The sequence below is a fragment of the Vipera ursinii genome (genome assembly GCF_947247035.1).
Source record: "Vipera ursinii genome assembly, chromosome: 1".
NCBI lineage: Eukaryota > Metazoa > Chordata > Lepidosauria > Squamata > Viperidae > Vipera > Vipera ursinii.
Window position 1 is genome coordinate 354,060,423 of NC_139512.1, and position 21,800 is coordinate 354,082,222.

Consider the following 21,800-nt stretch of genomic DNA (forward strand, 5'->3'; position numbering starts at 1 on the left):
GAATAGAATAGAATAGAATAGAATAGAATAGAATAGAATAGAATAGAAGAATAGAATAGAATAGAATAGAATAGAAATAGAATAGAATAGAATAGAATAGAATAGAATAGAATAGAATAGAATAGAATAGAATAGAATAGAATAGAATAGAATAGAATAGAATAGAATAGAATAGAATATGGAATGAGAATAGAATATGGAATGAGAATAGAATAGAGCTTGAAGGGATCTTGGAGGTCTTCTAGTCCAACCCCCTGCTCAGGCAGGAAACCCTACACCATTTCAGACAAATGGCTGTCCAGTCTCTTCTTTAAATCTTCCAGTGTTGGAGCATTCACAACTTCTGGAGGCAGGTTGTTCCACTGGTTAATTGTTCTGTCAGGAAGTTTCTCCTTAGTTCCAGGTTGCTTCTCTCCTTGACGAGTTTCCATCCGTTGCTTCTTGTCCTGACTTCAGCTGCTTTGGAGAATAGCTTGACTCCCTCTTCTTTGGGGCAACCCCTGAGATATTGGAAGGCTGCTATCATGTCCCCCCCTTGTCCTTCTCTTCATTAAACTACACATACCCAATTCCAGCAACCGTTCCTTGTATGTTTTAGCCTCCAGTCCCCTGATCATCTTTGTTGCTCTTCTCTGCGCTTTTTCCAGAGTCTCAACATCTTTTTTACATCGCGGTGACCAAAACTGGATGCCGTATTCCAAGTGTGGCCTTACCGAGGCCTCCTAAAGTGGGATTAACACTTAACGACTCTCTCCAAAAGAAGGCAAACGACCGGCTGTCTGCAAGGAGTATAAATCCTCCCATTTCCCCACCATCCCGTCAGAGCTGAAGAAGCTTCTTGGAGGAGTAGCGGAACGTCTTCAAAGGAAAAGTCCAGTGGCCTCTTGAAAAAAAGCACCTTCGGGACAAGCATGACCTGGGCGACGGAGAACCTCCACAGACCATTGAAGGCTGGTTTTGCAATTCAAGGCAACGGTGCCATCCGCCTTGCCCATTGAGTTTCTCCTACACGGAAAGCAGGGGATGGGACCTGGTGCTATGGAAGAGCCAGTGGCAAACCAACGCTACTACTAAGCTTGCTCTGACTGAGGAAGCTGGCCGGATGAGCAGCGAAAGCACCCCACGCTAACATAAATAAGTTCAGTTGCTATGACTCTCAACAACCTTCAGACAACTTTACCTGGATGACGTCTACGTCAACACTACGGCCACATTCAGTGTCGGACGTTGGGAGTCCGCGAAGATGGAGGGGATATATTTACTGAGCACATTTACACCGGCGACCCTCAATTTACATCCGTTCGCTTAGTGACCGTTCAAAAATCACCACGGCACTGTAAAAAGTGACTTACAGCCATTTCCCACACTTATGACCGTTGCAGCATTCCTCCCCTCCCCTCCCCTGTGGTCACGTGATCAACATTCGGACGCTTGTCAAATGGCATGCAACGACAATTGCAGTGTCCCGCGGTCATGCGATCCCCTTTTGCCGCTGTCGGACAAGGAAAGTCAATGGGCAAGCCAGCTTCGCTTAACAACTGCAAGCGATTCACTTAAGGGGGGGCAAGAAGGTTCCTAAAGTGGGGCACAACTCACTTAACAAATGTCTCACATAGCAACAGAAAGTTTGGGCTCAAGGGTGGTTGTAAGTTGAGAAGTACCTGTATACCTCAACCCTTCTACTTTCCTTCGTTAATGGGAAAGCTCTGTGGACGTTGGAGTCTATTTTTCGGTAAATGGGGGAACAAGAATAGAATAGAGCAGAACAGAACAGAACAGAATAATGAAAGAACAGAACAGAACAGAACAGAATAAAGAATAGAATAGAATAGAATAGAATAGAATAGAATAGAATAGAATAGAATAGAATAGAATAGAATAGAATAGAATGGAATGGAATGGAATGGAATGGAATGGAATGGAATGGAATGGAATGGAATGGAATGGAATGGAGCGGAGCGGAGCGGAACGGAACGGAACAGAGCAGAGCAGAACAGAGCAGAGCAGAACAGAAGAGAACAGAATAGAATAGAAATCTTTGAGAATAGAATAATAGAATAGAATAGAATAGAATAGAATAGAATAGAATAGAATAGAATAGAATAGAATAGAATAGAATAGAATAGAATAGAATACAGCAGAGCAGAGCGGAATAGAATAGAGTAGAGTAGAGCAGAGCGGAGCGGAGCAGAACGGAACAGAACGGAACAGAACAGAAATCTTTGAGAATAGAATAGAATAGAATAGAATAGAATAGAATAGAATAGAATAGAATAGAATAGAATAGAATAGAATAGAATAGAATAGAATAGAATAGAATAGAATAGAATAGAATAGAATATGGAGCTATATAATAAGTCTCAGTGTTATTGCTATTGCAAGCCAACCCTGCCCAGTGCCAGGAGTTCGATTGACAGCCTTCCATCCTTCCAAGGCTTTGAAGCTCTGTGAAGCGGTATATAAATCTAAGTGCTATTGCTATTCTTCCTTCCTTCCCTCCCTCCCTCCCTCCCTCCCTCCCTCCCTCCCTCCCTCCCTCCCTCCCTTCCTTTCCATGGTGGCACAGTGGTCAGAATACAGTATTGTAGGCTAACTCTGCACAGCGCCGGGAGTTCGATTCTCAGCGGCACAAGGTTGACTCAAACTTCCATCCTTCCGAGGCCGGTAAAATGAGGACCCAGATCAGACATGTCAAACTGACGTTATCAAGACGGTTTTGCCATTGCTGGCAATGGGGTGGGCGCGGCTTCCACGTGACGCGTCTGGCCCGCGGGGCCAGCAGTTTGACACCCCTGACCCAGACGGTTGGGGGCAATATGCTGCCTCTGTAAAAACCGTTCAGAGAGGGCTGCAAAGCACAAGTGAAGCGGTATATAAGTCTCAGTGCCATTGCTATTATGACCAGAACTGGACGCGGTGTTCCCAATGTGGCACACTTTCTCCGGAGCTTGCTCTGCTTAGGAGTGGTTCTTTTGAGATTTCTTGCTGGGAATGGTCTGTTCCCCCATCACCGCTACCTGTCCTTTGAAACAGAAGATAAAAGGGACTGTACCAAGGACTTCCTGCATCCATAAAGCTATCCAAACCCTGAATCACATTCTTCCTTCTAGACCGCAGTGGCCTCCTCATTTAAATTGCTCTCCTCGACACTGTCCTGTTAATCTTTCCTCCCCTGCTTATTTGATTTTCTTAATTGGAGATGGCAGGGATTGAACATGTGACCTTCTGCAAGCTGAGCAGCTGCTCCACCATTGACCTACAATATCTTCAGATCCGGTACAGAGGGTTTTTTGTTTTGTTTTTTTTTGTTTTTTTGCTTTTTTGCAAAAGAGAAAAAGATCCCAAGCCTAGATAAGGTCTCAGGGGGAATCTCGAGAACATAAAGATCTCAGCTGCTCTGAGAATCCAAAACCAAAACTTTTGGTTTGACATCTGGAGGAGGAGGGCAGGAAGGAAGGAGGGTGAGTTAAATCTCCCCGACCGCCTAGCCAAAAAAGGAAGCGGCAAAAGCACGCATCACAAGTCGCATCACAAGTCGCAACTCTGCTCCCCTACCCCTCTGATGGGGAACTTGCAGAATACAGAATAAGAGAGTTGGAAGGGATCTTGGAGGTCTCCTAGTCCACCCCCTGCTCAGGCAGGAAAAACTGTACCATTTCAGACAATTGATTGTCCAGTCTCTTCTTAAAAACCTCCAGTGTTGGAGCACCTACAACTTCTGGAGGCAGGTTGTTCCACTGGTTAATTGTTCCAGCTGTCAGGAAATTTCTCCTTAGTTCTCTCCTTGATTAGTTTCCATCTACTGATTCTTGTCCTGCCTTCAGGGGCTTTGGAGAATAGCTTGACTCCCTCTTCTTTGGGGCAGCCCCTCAAATGTTGCAAAGATGCTGTCACATCACCCCTTGTCCTTCTTTTCATTAAACTGAAAAAGAAGGACCGCGTGCGACAACATCATTTTTTCTCCCGTACAATATGCCCCTCCATCTGCTTATATGTTACAATTTAAAATTCTGTTTTAAATTTTACCAGCATTTGTACATTTTGATATTTCTCCATCTCTTTCCCCATATTAGTAAGCATTTTTCCTAAGCTCACAAACTCTAGCTTTTTATTATTATTATTACTATTATTCAGGTAGGTTAAACGAGGAATTGTTCGCTCCATCCATTTGCAGACACGTGTTGCATGTTCCATCCATGCAATTTATCTACTATTTATTGCAAACCATTCAGGTACTTACACTAAACTGAGCACCACTTGCATACAGAAGTACAGCTAGTCTTCGACTTACGACTACCACTGACGCCAACATTTCCACTCATAAGCGAGACGGTTGTTAAGTGATTTTTGCCCCATTTTACGACTTTTCTTGCCCCATTTGTTAAGTGAATCAGTGCAGTTGTTCACTTAGTGACATGGTTGTTAAGTGAATCCGGCTTCCTTATTCACTTTGCTTGTCAGAAAAGGGGATCACGTGACCCGAGGATACTGCAACCGTCATAAATATGAGTCATTTGCCAAACCTCTGGATTTTGGTCACGTGTCTGTGGGGACGCTGCGGCGGTCATATGTATGAAAAACAATAACTAATAAGTTTTTTTCCCCAGCGTCATTAATGCCAACTGTAAAAGTGACACACATACACACATGCAAACATATATTAAACAAGTATTGGGTTTTTTAAAAAAATATCTTTTGTCTCAAAAGAACAGCGTTTCTTCTTTAGCGATGATCCTTTCATTTGTGTCATTGTTTACAGCTATGCTCTTGTTAATGCCCAAAGGCATTTAATAAACTGGCAATATTTTATTTAAAAAGCCAGTTTAAGTCTAGTGCAGGTTGGCGGACCGGAGGAAAAGGAAGGGGGAAGCATTTTACATGTGTGCGTGCATGTGTACACGGGGCTGCGAGCACGCACGTGCCGCACACGGGGCGGGGCTAACGCCCGTGTGATACTCACTAGCCCTGCCCCATTCTTGCATGGCGCAATGCCTTGTTTCTGCGCCCCACAGCCACCATTTCTACGCCTTGTATAGCACGGAGGCAGCCCACTTTTGTGCCCTATGGTGCAGTGGCATCCTGTTTATGTGCCCCGTGGTGCGGCGGTGGCCCTTTTCTGCACCCCGCAGTGTGGCGGCATCCATTTCTGTGCCCCGCAGTGCAGCAGTGGCCCATTTTCGTGCCCTGAGGCACAGCGGTGTCGGCATCCCGTTTTCACGCCCCAAAGCACGGCAGCATCCCATTTTTGCACCCCGTGGCTGTGGCGCTAGGGCAAGTGAGGGGGTGCACCCACACACACACACACTGGCCAGCCTGTCCCGTGGCCTGGTGGCCAGGAGGCCACAGCCCACTAGCAGGCTGCAGCCCACAGTTTGGGGACCCCTGGTCTAGTGGTTAGGACACTAGGCTAAAAAGGAGGAGACGGTGAATTCTAGTCTCGCCTTAGGCATGAAAGCCGTCTGGCCCAACTCATTGAACAACTGACCACTTAACAATGTGGTGGTATGTCAAGGACTACCTGTAGTCATTTTCGGTTAGCATAAAGATCAGTATATAGCAGTGATGCTGAAACTTTTAGAGACCGGGTGCCCAGACTGCAACCCAAAACCCACCTATTTATCGCCAGGTGGGAGGTGGCCCACTGGGTGGTCGTGGCTGTGGTGGTCATGGCAGACTGGGTGGGTGTGGCCAAAGTGGGCGTGGTCACCTCGATGATGCTCGTGGGGATGGACGCCTGTGGGGGCTGGGCAGGGTTGGGGGATATCCAGGGGGTCTCTGGGGGGTGGGGCGGTGTGCAGGAGGCTCGTCCTGTGGGGTGAAGCGAGGCAGGGCGGGGGGAGGGAAACCAGCTGTGCCGGGATGCATCTGGCCACGTGGGACCTCGGGCGGCTGGTTGAAGGGGGATGGTTGCCACCTCCGGGGCATGGCACACGTGCCCACAAAGTGGGCTCTGAGTGCCGCCTCTGGCACACGTGCCACAGGTTTGCCACCACTGGTATATAGCAATAAAAATAGCATTTACGCTTATATACCGCTCCATGGTGCTTTTTACAGCCCTTTCTAAGCTATTTACAGAGTCAGCATTTTGCCCCCAACAATCTGGGTCCTCATTTTACCAACCTCAGGACAGAAGGCTGAGTTGACCTTGAGCCAGTCAGGATTGAACTCCTGGCAGTGGGCAGAGTTAGCCTGCAATACTGCATTCTAAGTACTCTGCCACTATGGGAAGGAAGGAAGGAAGGAAGGAAGGAAGGAAGGAAGGAAGGAAGGAAGGAAGGAAGGAAGGAAGGAAGGAAGGAAGGAAAGGGAGGGAGAGAAAGAAGAAAGGAAGCAATAACAATTTAACTTAAGACTTATATACCGCTTCCCAGTGCTTTACAGCTCTCTCTTGAGCAGTTTACAGAGTCAGCCTATGGCCCCCAACAATCTGGGTCCTCATTCTACCAACCTCGGAAGGGCGGAAGGCTGAGTCAACCTTGTGCCAGTCAGGATCGAACTCCTGGTGGTGGGCAGAGTCAGCCTGCAATACCGCATTCTAACCACTGTGCCACCATGACATAGAGTTGGAAACATTTATACTTGGGGATTACATAAAACATATTTTGATCCCATCCAGAACTTGTGAGCTGTGCTAAGGAAGGGGTAGATAGCAACATTGACCAGGAGACCAGCACATTCCTGGTGCTAGGAACTAGAGCAGGGGCGTCAAACTCAATTTTATTGAGGGCCGCATCAGCATTGCGATTGTCCTCAGGGGGACGGGTGGGTATGGCCTGGGTGGGCGTGGCCTACTGGGTGGGCGTGGCTAGAGTGCATATGGCCTACTGGGTGGGTGTGGCCAGCTCTACATCGTTCGCGTCAAGGGTGCCTATGGGGGCCTGGGCAGGAGTGGGACAGATCTGGGGGTCTCTGGCAGAAGGAGGGTCTCTGGGCCAGGGCCAAGGCAGTGGGGGCCATTCCCTCACTCTTTCCAGGATGGCTTCGTGGGCCACTTTGCGGGCCGGATCCGGCCCCCGGGCCTTGTGTTTGACATGTCTGAACTAGAACATAGGAAGTTGCCTTCAGACACAACCAAGCCAGATCTTTCGATTTATTAGCATCTTTAATAGTAGCAAATACTAGCATTCTCGTCTACACTACATATTGTAGTATAGATTTTCCTCCCAATGGCAGAGACCCAGCAAGCCCAGAATTAAAAACAGGAGTCATCTACACAGGTTACCCTAAGCCCGCCACGTAAAACAAACAGGCAGAAGTCTAGCAAAGGGCAACTATAAACAACTAACAGTCAGACGATATGATGAAAATCGCACAACATGTAAGCCAAGGGTCTTCCAACTTGGCCCTTTTATGACTTGTGGACTTCAGCCTGGCTGAGGAATTCTGGGAGTTGAAGTCCACAGGTCACAAAAGGGCCAAGTTGGAAGACCCCTGCTGTAAACAGACTCAACCATAAATTCAGCTGGGAAGCTGTGAGCATCCTGGACAAAGCTAAGTGCACAAACGCTAGAGAATTCCTGGAAAGCCTGGCACTCAGGCAAAGTGGCCATCCACAGGCACACTGAGAGAAACAACATCTACATGCTATTGGAAAGAGACAATCAAAAAGGCTAAAACACCTCCTGCTCAGCAATCAACGCCCAGCTAAGCCGAGATTAACACCAAGGTTAATTTGAAGACAAACAATCAAGAAGCAAAGACTACCCCAATCAAGGATCTACCAACTCAGTCAAACGGACAAACAGTAAACTGCAGCCTAATCCAGGACCAACCAAGATCACTCGCATCAAACACTGACAAGGCAAGCCACTAGTATATAAACAGACAGCAAGCCCCACTCCCTTCTAACGCTAACATTCTAATATTCCTGCCTGAGCAGCGGGTTGGACTAGATGACCTCCAAGGTCCCTTCCAACTTCTTCTTCTTCTTCTTCTTCTTCTTCTTCTTCTTCTTCTTCTTCTTCTTCTTCTTCTTCTTCTTCTTCTTCTTCTTCTTCTTCTTCTTCTTATTATTATTATTATTATTATTATTATTATTATTATTATTATTATTATATACTTGATGATGTTACCTAGCTGGGTAAAAAAATGTCCGCAAGAAGAGAACCAAGTTCAGAGGGCACGAAGGATCCCATCTTTTCACCTTTACATCTAGGAATCTGGGAGAGTTTTCATGTGTGTCTGTGCTTCCGGCCTTCCTTTTGAGGCCCAAACTGAGGGAAATGAACCGTGGTTTTTTTTTTTTTTCCCCCAAAATTGATTTTACAGCATTCTCCTTCTGGATCCCTGGGATAACATGTCCTTCAAATCTGAATTTCCCGATCCGGTGCATTCTTCCGAAGCGTTCTCGTTGGCGAAAACGTTTTCCATAAGCCTGTCTGTCGCCTCTGCTTTCGTTGCTGTGTTTTGAAAAGTGAATTTAATTCAATTATATTTTTTTCTTTTCTTTTGTTTTGTTTTCTTCTTGGAATTTGGCTTTAGTCTTTCTTTGTTATTTCCTATACAGCTGGGATTGCTCCTCGTCTCCCGCCCCCCCCTCCGACATCCCCCTCCTTTTGTCTGCACCGCTAACAGGTCCTGGAAAGGATTAAAGTCTCCAGAGTTCAAAAGAGATCAGACGGGATATCAGCGATTTTATGAACAAATCGGACATGTAACAAAAACAGCGTTATCTGCATTCCTCTTTCCCTACTGCAAAAACAAATACGAGGAGGACTCCACAGGGTGGGCGAAACTTCTCACTAGCTACAGTTTTGCAGGGCCGGGCAAAGGTTAGGTCCTGGAAGCCGAGCAAGCCTTCCATTTCCGGGGCTCGGAATCCAAAATCGTTGCACTCGGTTGACGGTTTGGGATCTCTAGAGATGAGATCTTTTCTTTCTCTCTTGTCTCCTACCCTCTCCCCAATTACACAGCCAATCTCTTCCAGAGTTTCAGCCTTTGTGGTCGATAGGGCCCTGGGCTGCACCCAGCAGCTCCTTTCGTAGAATCACAGGGCTGGAAGGGACCCTCGGAGGTCTTCTAGTCTGACCCCGCCCAAAGCAGGAGTCCTCAGGGCATGCTTTCACCGAAGAAGACTTTGGGGAACCCAGCCCTTCAAAGACAAAAGCCTTAGCAAGGCGTTTGAGTACAGCTTAGTAAGGCTTTTGAGTCAGGCTTAGTAAAGGCTTAGTAAGGCCACACCTGGAATCCTGCATCCAGTTTGGGTCACTTCATTACAAAAAAAAAAAAGATGTTGAGATTTTGGCAAAACTGCGGAGAAGAACAACTAAGACAATTAAAGGCCTGGAGACTGCAACATAGGAAGAACAGTTGATGGATTTGGGTTTGGCTAGGCTAGAAAAAGAAGGACTGGGGGGGGGGACATGACAGCAATATTCTAGTATTTGAGGGCCTGCCATAAAGAAGAGGGGGATCAACTTATTTCCCAAAGCACCAGAAGGCAAGAAAAAAAAGCAACGGATGGAAACTAATCAAGCAGAGAAGCAACCTGGAATTAAGGAGAAACTTCCTAACAGTGAGGACAATTAACCAGTGGAACTACCTGCCTCCAGAAATTGTAGGTGCTTCACGACTGGAGGGTTTTAAAGAGAGACTAGACAGCCATTTGTCTGAAAGGGTATAGGTTCTCCTGCTTAAGCTGGGGGCTGGACTAGAAGACCTCCAAGGTCCCTTCCAGCTTTCTTCTTCTTCTTCTTCTTCTTCTTCTTCTTCTTCTTCTTCTTCTTCTTCTTCTTCTTCTTCTTCTTCTTCTTCTTCTTCTTCTTCTTCTTCTCCTTCTCCTTCTCCTTCTCCTTCTCCTTCTTCTTCTTCTTCTCCTTCTCCTTCTCCTTCTCCTTCTCCTTCTCCTTCTCCTTCTCCTTCTCCTTCTTCTTCTTCTTCTTCTTCTTCTTCTTCTCCTGCCGCCTGCAAAAATGCCGGAACAATCCCTTCTCCCCACCCATCGGTCCACAAAACTGGCAAGGTTGGAGACCGCCCTTTCTGGTCCAAACCTTCTCAAGGCAGGAGATCATATATATCATCCTGATCACCTTACAGCTACTATGCAGCCCAAACTTTCCACTGTTAAGCCCCCCAAAAAGAAGAAGAAAGAATTTTGCGCCATTTTACAACTTTTCTTGCCCAAGTTGTTAAGTGAATCACTGCGGCTGTTAAGTTAGTCACACGGTTGTTAAGTGAACCTGGCGTCCCCCTTGACTTTGCTCGTCAGAAGGTCGCAAAAGGGGATCCCGGGACACTGCGACCGTCATGAGTCGGTTGTCAAGTGTCTGAATTCTGATCGCATGACCATGGGGGGGGGGAATGCTGCAAGGGTCGTAAGTGTGATAAATGGACGTAAGTCACTTTTTCCCAGTGCCATCATTACTTCAAACGGTCACTAAATGAGGACTGCCTGTATTACTGCCTTGATGTTCCTGGCTAAATGTAGGTTAGGAGACAACTGAAACCTGGAGGGACACAGCAGATTTTAAGGCATCTGCTTTGTTCCTCTGGCTTTCAGCTCTCTCCTAACTTACAACCACTCATTTAGTGACCGTTTGACTCCTTGAAACCTCAAAGGTCCCTGGGTGAAGGAGTGAACTGGACAAGAGGAAGAGGGGGGATCAAAAAGATTTAATGCATCTGCCACCCAGGAACCTTTGTGATTTCACGGACCCCCTTCTCTCCAGTCAAGCAAGGGTGGCAAAGGGGGGGGGGCAGTTTCCTTGGAGCACCCCTTAAAGGTGTTGTCCACATAGGTGTAAATGCATGTGGTGAGTGCCGTTTGCAACTAGCCGTGTGGCCTACTCAGGCGTCTGGGAGCCGAGGCAGATGGTCCCTGCCCTGCCTTTTTTTTCTATTATTGCAGGCTCGGATTGCTCTGTGTTGGGCGAAATAGGAAGGCAGATGTTAAATATGTTAAAGCACACGCCGCCGTGTCCCCTGGAGGTTCAGTTCAGGCTGCTGTCTCAATTTGGCCATTTGAGGCATGCCTAAAACAGGGAATATCCACGTTCAGTTCATTCCTCCTTTCCCAAAGAGCTTTCCGTTCAGTTGTCCGATGACTGAATTTGCAGGCCCAATGCATCAGCAACTTACTTCCTTAGTTATTTAGTTATTTATTGTTTGCCTCCTGCCTTTGATTATTTTTACAAAAAAAAGACTCAAGCCAGCCAACTTGTCGGACACACCTTCCTCCTATTTTCACCGCAACAACAATCCTGGGACGTAGGTTGGGCCAGTGGTGGGATTCAGCCAGTTCGCACCACTTCGGCAGAACCGGGAGCTAATTTTTTGTTGCCCAAGCCCAGAATGGACTTCCGGAAGCGGCATCCACACAGAGAACCGGTTGTTCACCTGTTTGAATCCCACCACTGGGTTGAGCTGAGAGAGAGGGGCTGGCCCAAAGTCACCTAACTGGCATCCATGGCTAAGGCGGGACTAGAATTCACTGTCTCCTCCTGATTGGCTCAAAGTCACCCGGCCAGGTTTCATGGCTAAGGCGGAACTATTTATGTATTTATTTATTTAATTGGATTTGTATACCGCCCTTTCCCGAAGGACTCAGGGCGGTTTACAGGGAATTAAAACAAGAAATACAAAAATTAAAAACAATTAAAAAGATTATAACAGTCCCTGAAAAAGTAAAAACCCCAATTAAAATTAAAATTAAAATTAAAATTAAAATTAAAATTAAAATTCTCAGCCTGGGCCAGAGAGCTCGAAGAGCCAGGTCTTCAGGTCCCGGCGGAATGAACGGAGGTCGGGGGCAGTCCTCAGCTCCACCGGCAGCTGGTTCCAGAGGGCAGGCGCTCCCACTGAGAAGGCCCTATCCCTGGGCGTTACCCGCCGGCAATCTTTTACTGGCGGCACCCTGAGAAGACCCTCCCTGTGGGAGCGCACTGGACGAAGGGAACTTGAACTCACAGTCTCCTCCTGAGACTGTGGCTCCTGAGACTGTGGCTCCTCATGGCTAACGCGGAACTCACAGTTTCCTCCTGATTGGCCCAAAGTCACCCAGCCAGGTTTCATGGCTAAGGCGGAACTAGAACTCACAGTCTCCTCCTGATTGGCCCAAAGTCACCCGGCCAGGTTTCATGGCTAAGGCGGAACTAGAACTCACAGTCTCCTCCTGATTGGCCCAAAGTCACCCGGCCAGGTTTCATGGCTAAGGCGGAACTAGAACTCACAGTCTCCTCCTGATTGGCCCAAAGTCACCTGGCCAGGTTTCATGGCTAAGGCAGAACTAGAACTCACAGTCTCCTCCTGACTGGCCCAAAGTCACCCAGCCAGTTTTCATGGCTAAGGCAAATCTAGAACTCACAGTCTCCTGATGATTGGTCCAAAGTAACACAGAGGCATTCTTGCCTAAGGTGGGACTAGAACTCACCGTCTCCTGATGGTTTGCCCAAAGTCATGCTGAGGCTTTCATTAGGCTGCACTAGAACTCACAGTCTCCCGCTTTCTATCCTGGTATCTTAGCTGTTAGACCAAACTGGCTAAGCATTTCCTCTTCAAACTTGACATTCCCAGCTTCACAAAACCACACACAATCACCCGAAACATTCTGTGTACGTATATTTACATGGGTGAAGTTGTTTTCAATTTAGTTCTTAAAAATTCTAAATTCTTAGAATAAGAACTAAATCACGAGCCAACCGAAACTGCAAACCCTTCCAGATCCCATTGTTTTCAGAGGAAAACAACAGCTAGAGAGACTGCAATTCCATACCTGTCTAATCCAAAATGAGCCCCACTAAATTAAACAAACCAGTTGCTCCCAGTTCAGGGAGTAGAGATTGAAACTGGGATGGACAGCTGTCATCTCCCACTCAAGTCCTCCGATCCCAAAGTTCCTTAACGCTCCCAGTTCCCTACTGATGGCAGACTCGAAAAATAAAATGAAAGAAGCTTTTCTTTAGACCAGGGGTATCCAACCTTGGCTACTTTAAGGCTTGTGGACTTCAACTCCCAGAATTCCCCACGCTGGCTGGGAGTTGAAGTCCACAAGTCTTAAAGCGGCCGTAGTTGAACACCTCCAATTCAGAGCCTTCTTTTTTTGTGCATTGATACATTTCCCACCAATGGCTTAAAGCAGAAGTATTTGGATCTTCCTTCCCATAATTAAGAAAGTGGAAGGAAGCCGGGATGCCAAGCTGTTTATTCCTATGCTTCCACTACAAATATCTCCCTCTTATCCCCATCTCCAAAATATCTGGGCTTTTCTCACTTCAGAAGGAAGTAGCCCTGGAGACGAGAAGACATCTCCTGTGAGACTTCTGCCTGTGGGCTCAGAGGCATGTCTTGGATCATGCCCAGGAATGATAAGACTATAGTCCAGAGGCGTTCCTGTCTGCGTCAGGCAGCATCAACTCCAAGTACAAAATCCACATGTTCTTTCTAATATGCCCATTTCAGAGTTGATCTGCATGACTGTGTTACCCCGACGCAAGCGTGCACAAAGTTGTTCTCCACTTCTTGTCTCTCGCTCTGCATCAAAAGAGGCAAATGTCTTCCTTGGGGGATTTGTAGTCCAACTTCCCTGTTCAAGCATTCCGGACGAATGGCCGTCCAGTTCTCTTCTTGAAAACCTCCAGGGTTGGAGCATCCCCAACTTTTGGAGGCAAGCCGTTCCACTGATAAATTCCTTAGTTCTAGGTGGCTTCCTTTCCTTGATTAACAGAATAATAGAGTTGGAAGGGACCTTGGAGGTCATCTAGTCCAACCCCCTGCTCAGGCAGGAAACTCTACATCATTTCAGACCAATGACCGTCCAGTCTCTTCTTAAAAACTTCCAGTGTTGGAGCATTCACAACTTCTGGATGCAGGTTGTTCCACTGGTTAACTGTCCTCACTGTCAGGAAATTTCTCCTTAGTTCTAGGTTGCTTCTCTCTTTGATGAGTTTCCATCCGTTGCTTCTTGTCCTGCTTTCAGGGGCTTTGGAGACTAGCTTGACTCCCTCTTCTTTGGGGGCAGCCCCTGAGATATTGGAAGACTTGCTGTCATGTCCCCCTTTGTCCTTCTCTTCATTAAACTAGACATACCCAATTCCAGCAACCATTCCTTGTATGTTTTAGCCTACAATCCCCTGATCATCTTTGTTGCCCTTCTCTGCACTCTTTCCAGAGTCTCAACATCTTTTTTACATCGTGCTAAGCAAAACTGGATGCCATATTCCAAGTGTGGCCTTACCAAGGCTTTGTAAAGTGGTATTAACACTTCACGTGAACTTGATTCTATCCCTCTGTTAATGCAGTCTAGGACTGTGTTGGCTTTTTTGGCAGCTGCAGCACACGGCTGGCTCCTAATTAAGCAGTGATCCACTAGGACACCTAGATCTCGATCTCTCAATTACTGCTGTTGAGGAGGGCCTTCACAGGCTGGAAGCAACTACTTAGAACTACTCAGATCTTAGCTTCCTGCATATCAATCATGTTCTAGTATTTTGATTTATAATGCAAAGGATGAAACGTCATGAATCATTTGTATGTGCACAGAACCAGCTGATACAACTGGAGGATATCTACACTAGGAGGATACGGACAGGTTTAACACAGTAACAGTATAATAGAGTTGGAAGGGACCTTGGAGGTCTTCTAGTCCAACCCGCTTCTCAGGCAGGAAACCCTATACCATTTCAGACAAATGGCTGTCCAGACTCTTCTTAAAGACTTCCAGTGTTTTATTTTATTTTATTTTATTTTTATTTTTATTGCATTTATATCCCGCCCTTCTCCGAAGACTCAGGGTGGCTTACAAGCTTAGCAGTATCACCCACAGCTTCTGAGGGCAAGTCTTCAACTGATTACAGGTAGTCCTCAAACCTACGACCACAACTGAGCCCAGTGTTGCTAAGCAAGAGATTTGTTAAGTGAGTTTTGTCCCATTTTACTACCTTTCTTGTCACAGTTGTTAAGTGAATCACTGCAGTTGATAAGTTAGTAACACGGTTGTTAAGTGAATCTGGCTTCCCCCATTGACTTTGCTTGTCAGGAGGTCACGAAAGGGGATCACACCGCCCTGGGACACTGCAACCAGTGTCCCAGGGCGGTGTGATCCCCTTTCATGACCTTCTGACTCATAAATATGAGTCTGTTGCCAGAGGTCTGAATTTTGATCACATGACCACGGGGATGCTGCGACGGTCCTAAGCGTGAAAAACGGTCCTGTCCCTTTTTTTTCAGCGCCCTTATAACTTTGAACTAGGTCACTAAATGAACTGTCGTAAGCCGAGAACTACCCCTAACTCTTCTCACTGTAAGGAAATCTCTCTTTACTTCCAGACTGGTTCTTTCCTTGATAAAGTTTCCAACTGAATGTTACCCTTCTCTTTTTTTTTCCCCCTTTACAAATCCGGAAGGTTAACAATTCAAGCCTTGGAAAGCCTGGAAAATTATAAGAAAAGAAAAGAAAGCTGCTCTGAACTTGACAAGCATCCTGAAGCAGAGGAGGGAAATTAAGCATGATCAAATCTGGAGCTGCTTCATAGAGACACGGAGGCATTTCAATCCTGTGGCTTTTTGAGGAAACACCAGGCATTTTGACACGCAAAGAGGCCCTTTAATCCACCTTGTCCTTCCTGTTTTGGGGAAAAGAGCAAAAAAAACAACCCAACAACGAAAAACCGACAACCACGGGATGACGGAGCCGGGTGAGGTGGGCAGATGTCCCACGGAGCTTGGTTTGGCCTTGCATGGAGGATGCAGAAATGAAGGCCGAAGGAAGCCGAATCCCCGGATGGAAAAAAGACGGCCACAACAAACAAATTAGCAGCGAATCCGGCTTCCCCGCTGATGTTTGCTTGTCGAAAGGTCACAAAAGGGGATGACACGACTCTGGGACACTACAACCGTCGTATGTACATGTCAGTTGCCAAGCGTCTGGATTTTGATCACATGACCGTGGGGATGCGGCAACGGTGGTAGGAGTGAAAAATGGCCACCAGTCGCATTTTTTTCAGTGCTGTTGGAACTTCGAGCGGTCCCTAAACGAACTGTTGTTAGGTTGAGGGCTACCTGTATTTGTCGTGAGCTATGCTGAAGACAAGGTCAAGGTGTATTGGGCATCAACAATAAAAGAACATTTAAAAAATATGACTCCTTGGACAAATGGTTTGCTTAGTCTAAAGAAAAGAAGAAACAGGGGGGACATGATAGCAATATTACAGTATCTGAGGGGCTGCCACAAAGAAGAGGGGACCAGGTTGTTCACCAAAGCACCAGAGGGAAGGACGAGGAACAATGGTTGAAAGCTGATCAAAGAGAGAAGCAACCTGGAATTAAGGAGAAACTTCCTAGCAGTGAAGATAATCAACCAATGGAACAGCTTGCCACCAGAAATTGTGGTCGCTCCATCACTGGAGGTCTTTAAAAAGAGACTGGACAATCACCTGTCTGAGATGGTGTAGGTTCTCCTGCTTGAGCAGGGGGCTGGACTAGAAGACCTCCAAGGTCCCTTCCAGCTCTATTCTATTCTGGATCTATTTTTTCCCCCTTTTTTGAAGATGGGAACTACATCAGCTCTCTTCCAGTCCTCTGGCAGTTCCCCAGTGCTCCAGGATCTTTGAAAAATATAGTTAAATGGTTCTGAAGTCACAGCTGCCAGTTCCTTGAGAACCTTGGGGTGTAATCCATCTGGTCCTGGTGATTTGAACTCGTCTAGGCTGGACAGGTGTTCACTTACCATTTTCTTGCCTATCTTAACTTGCGTTTCTATTCTGTTTTTTATGGCACTGGTTTTGGTAGGTTGGACTGTTTTTTCCCTTTGTGTAAAGACAGATGCAAAAAGCGAGTTAAATAGTTCTGCTTTCTCCCTGTTGCTTGTCACCTTCTTGCCTCTTTCCCCCTCTATTCTATTCTATTCTATTCTATTCTATTCTATTCTATTCTATTCTATTCTATTCTATTCTATTCTATTCTCAATAAAGAGTTTAATCTATTCTACTCTACTCTACTCTTGTTGCTGTTAGCTGCGAAGTCATGTCCGACCCATCGTGACCCCATGGACAACGTTCCTCCAGGCCTTCCTGTCCTCTACCATCTTCTGGAGTCCATTTAAGCTCACGCCTACTGCTTCAGTGTCTCCATCCAGCCACCTCATTCTCTCTCGTCCCCTTCTTCTCTTGCCCTCAACCTTTCCCAGTATGAGGCTCTTTTCCAGTGAGTCCTTCCTTCTCATTAAGTGGCCAAAGTATTTGAGTTTCAACTTCAGAATCTGGCCTTCTAAAGAGCAGTCAGGGTTGATCTTCTCTAGGGCTGGCCGGTTTGATCGCCTTGCAGTCCAAGGGACTCGCAGGAGTCTTCTCCACCACCACAGTTCAAAGGCCTCAATTCTTTGGTGCTCAGCCTTTCTTATGGTCCAACTTTCACAGCCATACATTGCAACTGGGAAGACCATAGCCTTGACTATACGCACTTTTGTTGGCAGGGTGATGTCTCTGCTTTTTAGTGTGTTGTCTAGATTTGCCATGGCTTTCCTCCCCAGGAGCAAGCGTCTTTTAATTTCTTGGCTACAGTCCCCATCTGCAGTGATCTTGGAGCCCAGGAAAATAAAATCTGTCACTACCTCCATTTCTTCCCCATCTATTTGCCAGGAATTGAGAGGGCCGGATGCCATGATCTTGGTTTTCTTAATGTTAAGTTTCAACCCAACTTTTGCACTCTCCTTCTTCACCCGCAACAAGAGGCTCTTTAGTTCCTCTTCACTTTCTGCCATTAGAGTGGTATCATCTGCATATCTTAGATTGTTGATATTTCTCCCGGCAATCTTAATTCCAACTTTTGATTCATCTAGCCCTGCCTTTCTTATGATGTGCTCTGCATATAAGTTAAATAGGCAGGACGACGGTATACAGCCTTGCCGGACTCCTTTCCCAATTTTGAACCAATCAGTGGTTCCGTGTCCAGTTCTCACTGTTGCTTCTTGACCCGCATATAGGTTTCTCAAGAGACAAATAAGATGGTCTGGTACTCCCATCTCTTTAAGAACTTGCCACAGTTTGTTGTGATCCACACAATCAAATGCTTTAGCATAGTCAATGAAGCAGAAGTAGATGTTTTTCTGGAACTCCCTAGCTTTCTCCATGATCCAGCGAATGTTGGCAATTTGATCTCTAGCTACTCTTCTCTATTCTAAATGGTTATATGTAGATTAAAAACACCTTTCAACCATTTCCACATTTTGGTTGCTCAACAATTTCTTGTTGTTTTTATAAATGGGGTGGGCGGCAAGGGAGGTTTAATAAGTTTGAACTTGGACTATGCTAGTTTATAAGACTTATTCATTTTACAAATTATTAAGGAAAGTAACTTTTCTGCAGTGACCTCCTGTTGGATAATGCCTTCCTGCGAAACATATTCTGAATTATCTTTTAGCTTGTTTGGAGAAGCTTTAAAAACTTCAGCTGGTTTGGATTCATTTTATTTCACTTCTTAAATAATGGCTTCATCAGATACTAATTATTGCATGAAGTTGAAATGACTCATTTTCTATAGTTCAGGAAGATGTCATTCAATTGCTTGAAACTCAGTAATATCTTGCTTGCCAATACAGATAGTCCTCTTCCAATGAGCACAATGGTGCCCAAAATTTATGCTGCTAAGCAAGACAGTTGTTAAGTGAGTTTTGCCCCCATTTTATAATTTTTCTTGCCATAGTTGTTAAGTGAATCATTGCAGTTGCTAAGATAAAACCACGGTTGTTAAGTGAATCTGGCTTCTCCATTGGCTTTGCTTGTCAGAAGGTTGCAAAAGAGGATCAGATGACCCTCCCCCCAGGACACTGCAACCGTCATAAATATGAGTCAGTTGCCAGGTGTCTGAATTTTGATCATGTGGCCATGGGGATGCTGCAACGGTTGTAAGTGTGAAAAACGGTCATAAGTGACATTTTTCAATCCCTTTGTAACTCTGAATGGTTGCAAGTCAAAGACTACCTATATTGCTTTTCCAACCAGTTTTAAGATGCTTTGGGAAAGCAAATGTGCCAAAAAAAGAGGCAAAGTATTAAATGGATAAATCGTCTGATTTATCGAATGTTTAAAAGCTCTGAACAATTCAAAGCAGATCTATTTTTTTTATAATAACTCAGTAGGATATACCAAGCCTCAAAGTAATGTCAGGCTAAGAGTAAAGAAAGTATACATGAACTGAAAAAAATAAGGAAAATGAAAATCTGAGAAAACATAATTAAAAATTGAAACGTTTAGATTCCTCTGAAAACTCTATCATAGGCCATATTGAACAGGGCTTTCTGGGGAGAGAGGAAGGAAGGAAGGAAGGAAGGAAGGAAGGAAGGAAGGAAGGAAGGAAGGAAGGAAGGAAGGAAGGAAGGAAGGAAGGAAGGAAGGAAGGAAGGAAGGAAGGAAGGAAAGAAGGAAGGAAGGAAGGAAGGAAGGAAGGAGATGAGAAAGAGAAGGAAGGAAGAAAGGAAGGAGATGAGAAAAAGATGAAGGAAAAAGATGAGAAAGAGAAGGAAGGAAGGAAGGAAGGAAGGAAGGAAGGAAGGAAGGAAGGAAGGAAGAAGATGAGAAAGAGAAGGAAGGAAGGAAGGAAGGAAGGAGATGAGAAAAAGATGAAGGAAAAAGATGAGAAAGAGAAGGAAGGAAGGAAGGAAGGAAGGAAGGAAGGAAGGAAGGAAGGAAGGAAGGAAAGAAGGAGATGAGAAGAGAAGGAAGGAAGGAAGGAAGGAAGGAAGGAAGGAAGGAAGGAAGGAAGGAAGGAAGATGAGAAAGAGAAGGAAGGAAGAATATAAGAAAGAGAAGGAAGGAAGGAAATGAGAAAGGAAGAAAGGAGATGAGAAGGAAGGAAAGAAGGAGATGAGAAAGAGAAGGAAGGAAGGAAAGGAAGGAGAGAAAGAGAAGAAAGGAAGAAGATGGGAAAGAAAAGGAAGGAAGGAGATGAGAAAGAAGGGAGGGAGGGAGGGAGGGAGACAGACAAATCACCACTTAAAACCACTCCACTTACCCCGAACGTTTGGTGATGGTTCCCAGAGTCATGGGCTGTTTGATCTGAGCAAGAGGCACCATCACGGTGAGACTTGGGAGTGGGGAGAGACGAGGGTTTCCCGGATTATTGTTGGTGAAATTGTTGTAAGAATCTTGACTGTTCAGTTTACCTTATGGGAGACAGAAGGAGAGTTCATTCAGATGTAGTCATTATATAATATAATAATTATATTCATATATATATATGTGTGTGTGTGTGTGTGAAGTATTTGTTAAGTATTTTAGAATACCTTGCAAGGCCCAAATACGGGCCAAATCTTGTTGCTTGTATCAGCCTAACCTAAGGCCATCCACAAGCTGTAGTCACAACTGTGACAACTCATTATTTGTGTAAATTTTTTGGATTGCTAACAAAGAATTAAAGGGAGACTGATATGGCCATTTCAGACTCATTTGTTCTCATCAGTCAGCCATACCCTTCTAATTCTTTGTTAGCAATCCAAAAAATTTACACAAATAATGAGTTGTCACAGTTGTGACTACAGCTTGTGGATGGCCTTAGGTTAGGCTGATACAGGCAACAAGATTTGGCCCATATTTGGGCCTTGCAAGGTATTCTAAAATACCTAACAAATACTTAACACATATCTCCCTTGCCTCTCAGCTAACAAAGCAAGAAAGGGCCTGTGGCCTAGAGGTTAAACAACTGCCTAATGTGCAATCGGCCCAGGTTCGAATCTCAGAAGGGTATGGCTGACTGATGAGAACAAATGAGTTTGAAATGGCCATATTAGTCTCCCTTTAATTCTTTGTTAGCAATCCAAAAAATTTACACACACACACACACACACACACACACATATAAACAAACAATATAATTGTTCATCCAGATATATTTATAAGCAAGACAGTTTTTAAGTGAGTTTTGCCCCCATTTTACAACTTTTCTTGCCAAAATGCAGCTGTTAAGTCAGTAACAGGGTTGTGAAGTGAATGTGGCTTTGCCCGCCTCCCCCCTCACTTTGATTGTCAAAAGGCCACAAAAGGGGATGTGGTGATGCCAGGACACTGCATCTGTCATAAGTATGACTCAGTGGCCAAGTTTCTGAATTTAAAAATATTTAATTTAAAATAAACTGCTAAAACTAAGATTGGGATTGCATATTAAAAACAAAAAACGCTACAATTTACTCTTCGCCAGACTGTACAGAATTAATTGTGCTTGAACCATTAAAATCGGTAGGGCTGAAGTACACTAAACCCAGAATTACATCATTTCAGGCCTGTATCACTTTCCCCGATTTTCACACTGTGATTTTGTTCCTTTCCATATCTGCAGTGAATCTGCCATTTCTATCTTTAAATGTATAAATGTTTATTTGCTCTCCAAACATACATTTAAGGATATATATGGCATTACACTTAACCTTGCAAGAACTGCTTCAAGCCTTTTAGTGAAGTTTGAAATCCAGTTAGTCCTTCTCCTTCCGTGATTTCAGAATGCCGATCACGTCTGTTTGGATAGAAATCTGACGAGCAATTTCATGGAAAATTGCTCAGTTGTGGTTAAGTGTTTTTTCCATTAATATCTGCCCAGGCTTCTTTTTTAACAATATTTGATTATTATTATTTTTATAATCACAAATCCTTTAATATTTTATAAGCAACATGTTGTCTGGGTTCCAATGTTTAGCTTACTAATACATGCTAAATTCCTTTCACCTCGTTTTTCTAGCCATTGATAAAATGTATATCCCCTGTTCTGAAGTATCCTGAATTTTCTCTCTCTTTCTTTTTCAACGTAAATCTGTCCGTTTCTGCACAGTCCCAAAAAAAGCCCAGGCTTTTTTCAAAGTGTGCATTTTGCAAATATTGTCC

General features: G+C 45.0%; 1 protein-coding gene across 1 annotated transcript in view; it reads right to left on the reverse strand.

The window, feature by feature from the left end:
- BCAS3 (BCAS3 microtubule associated cell migration factor) overlaps nucleotides 1-21,800 on the reverse strand; it is a 467,769-nt gene that overhangs the window by 149,239 nt on the left and 296,730 nt on the right. Inside the window, exon 16 of the mRNA XM_083379706.1 lies at nucleotides 19,942-20,092. Coding sequence (XP_083235832.1) covers nucleotides 19,942-20,092 — 151 coding nt within the window. The remainder of the gene's footprint in view (nucleotides 1-19,941; nucleotides 20,093-21,800) is intronic.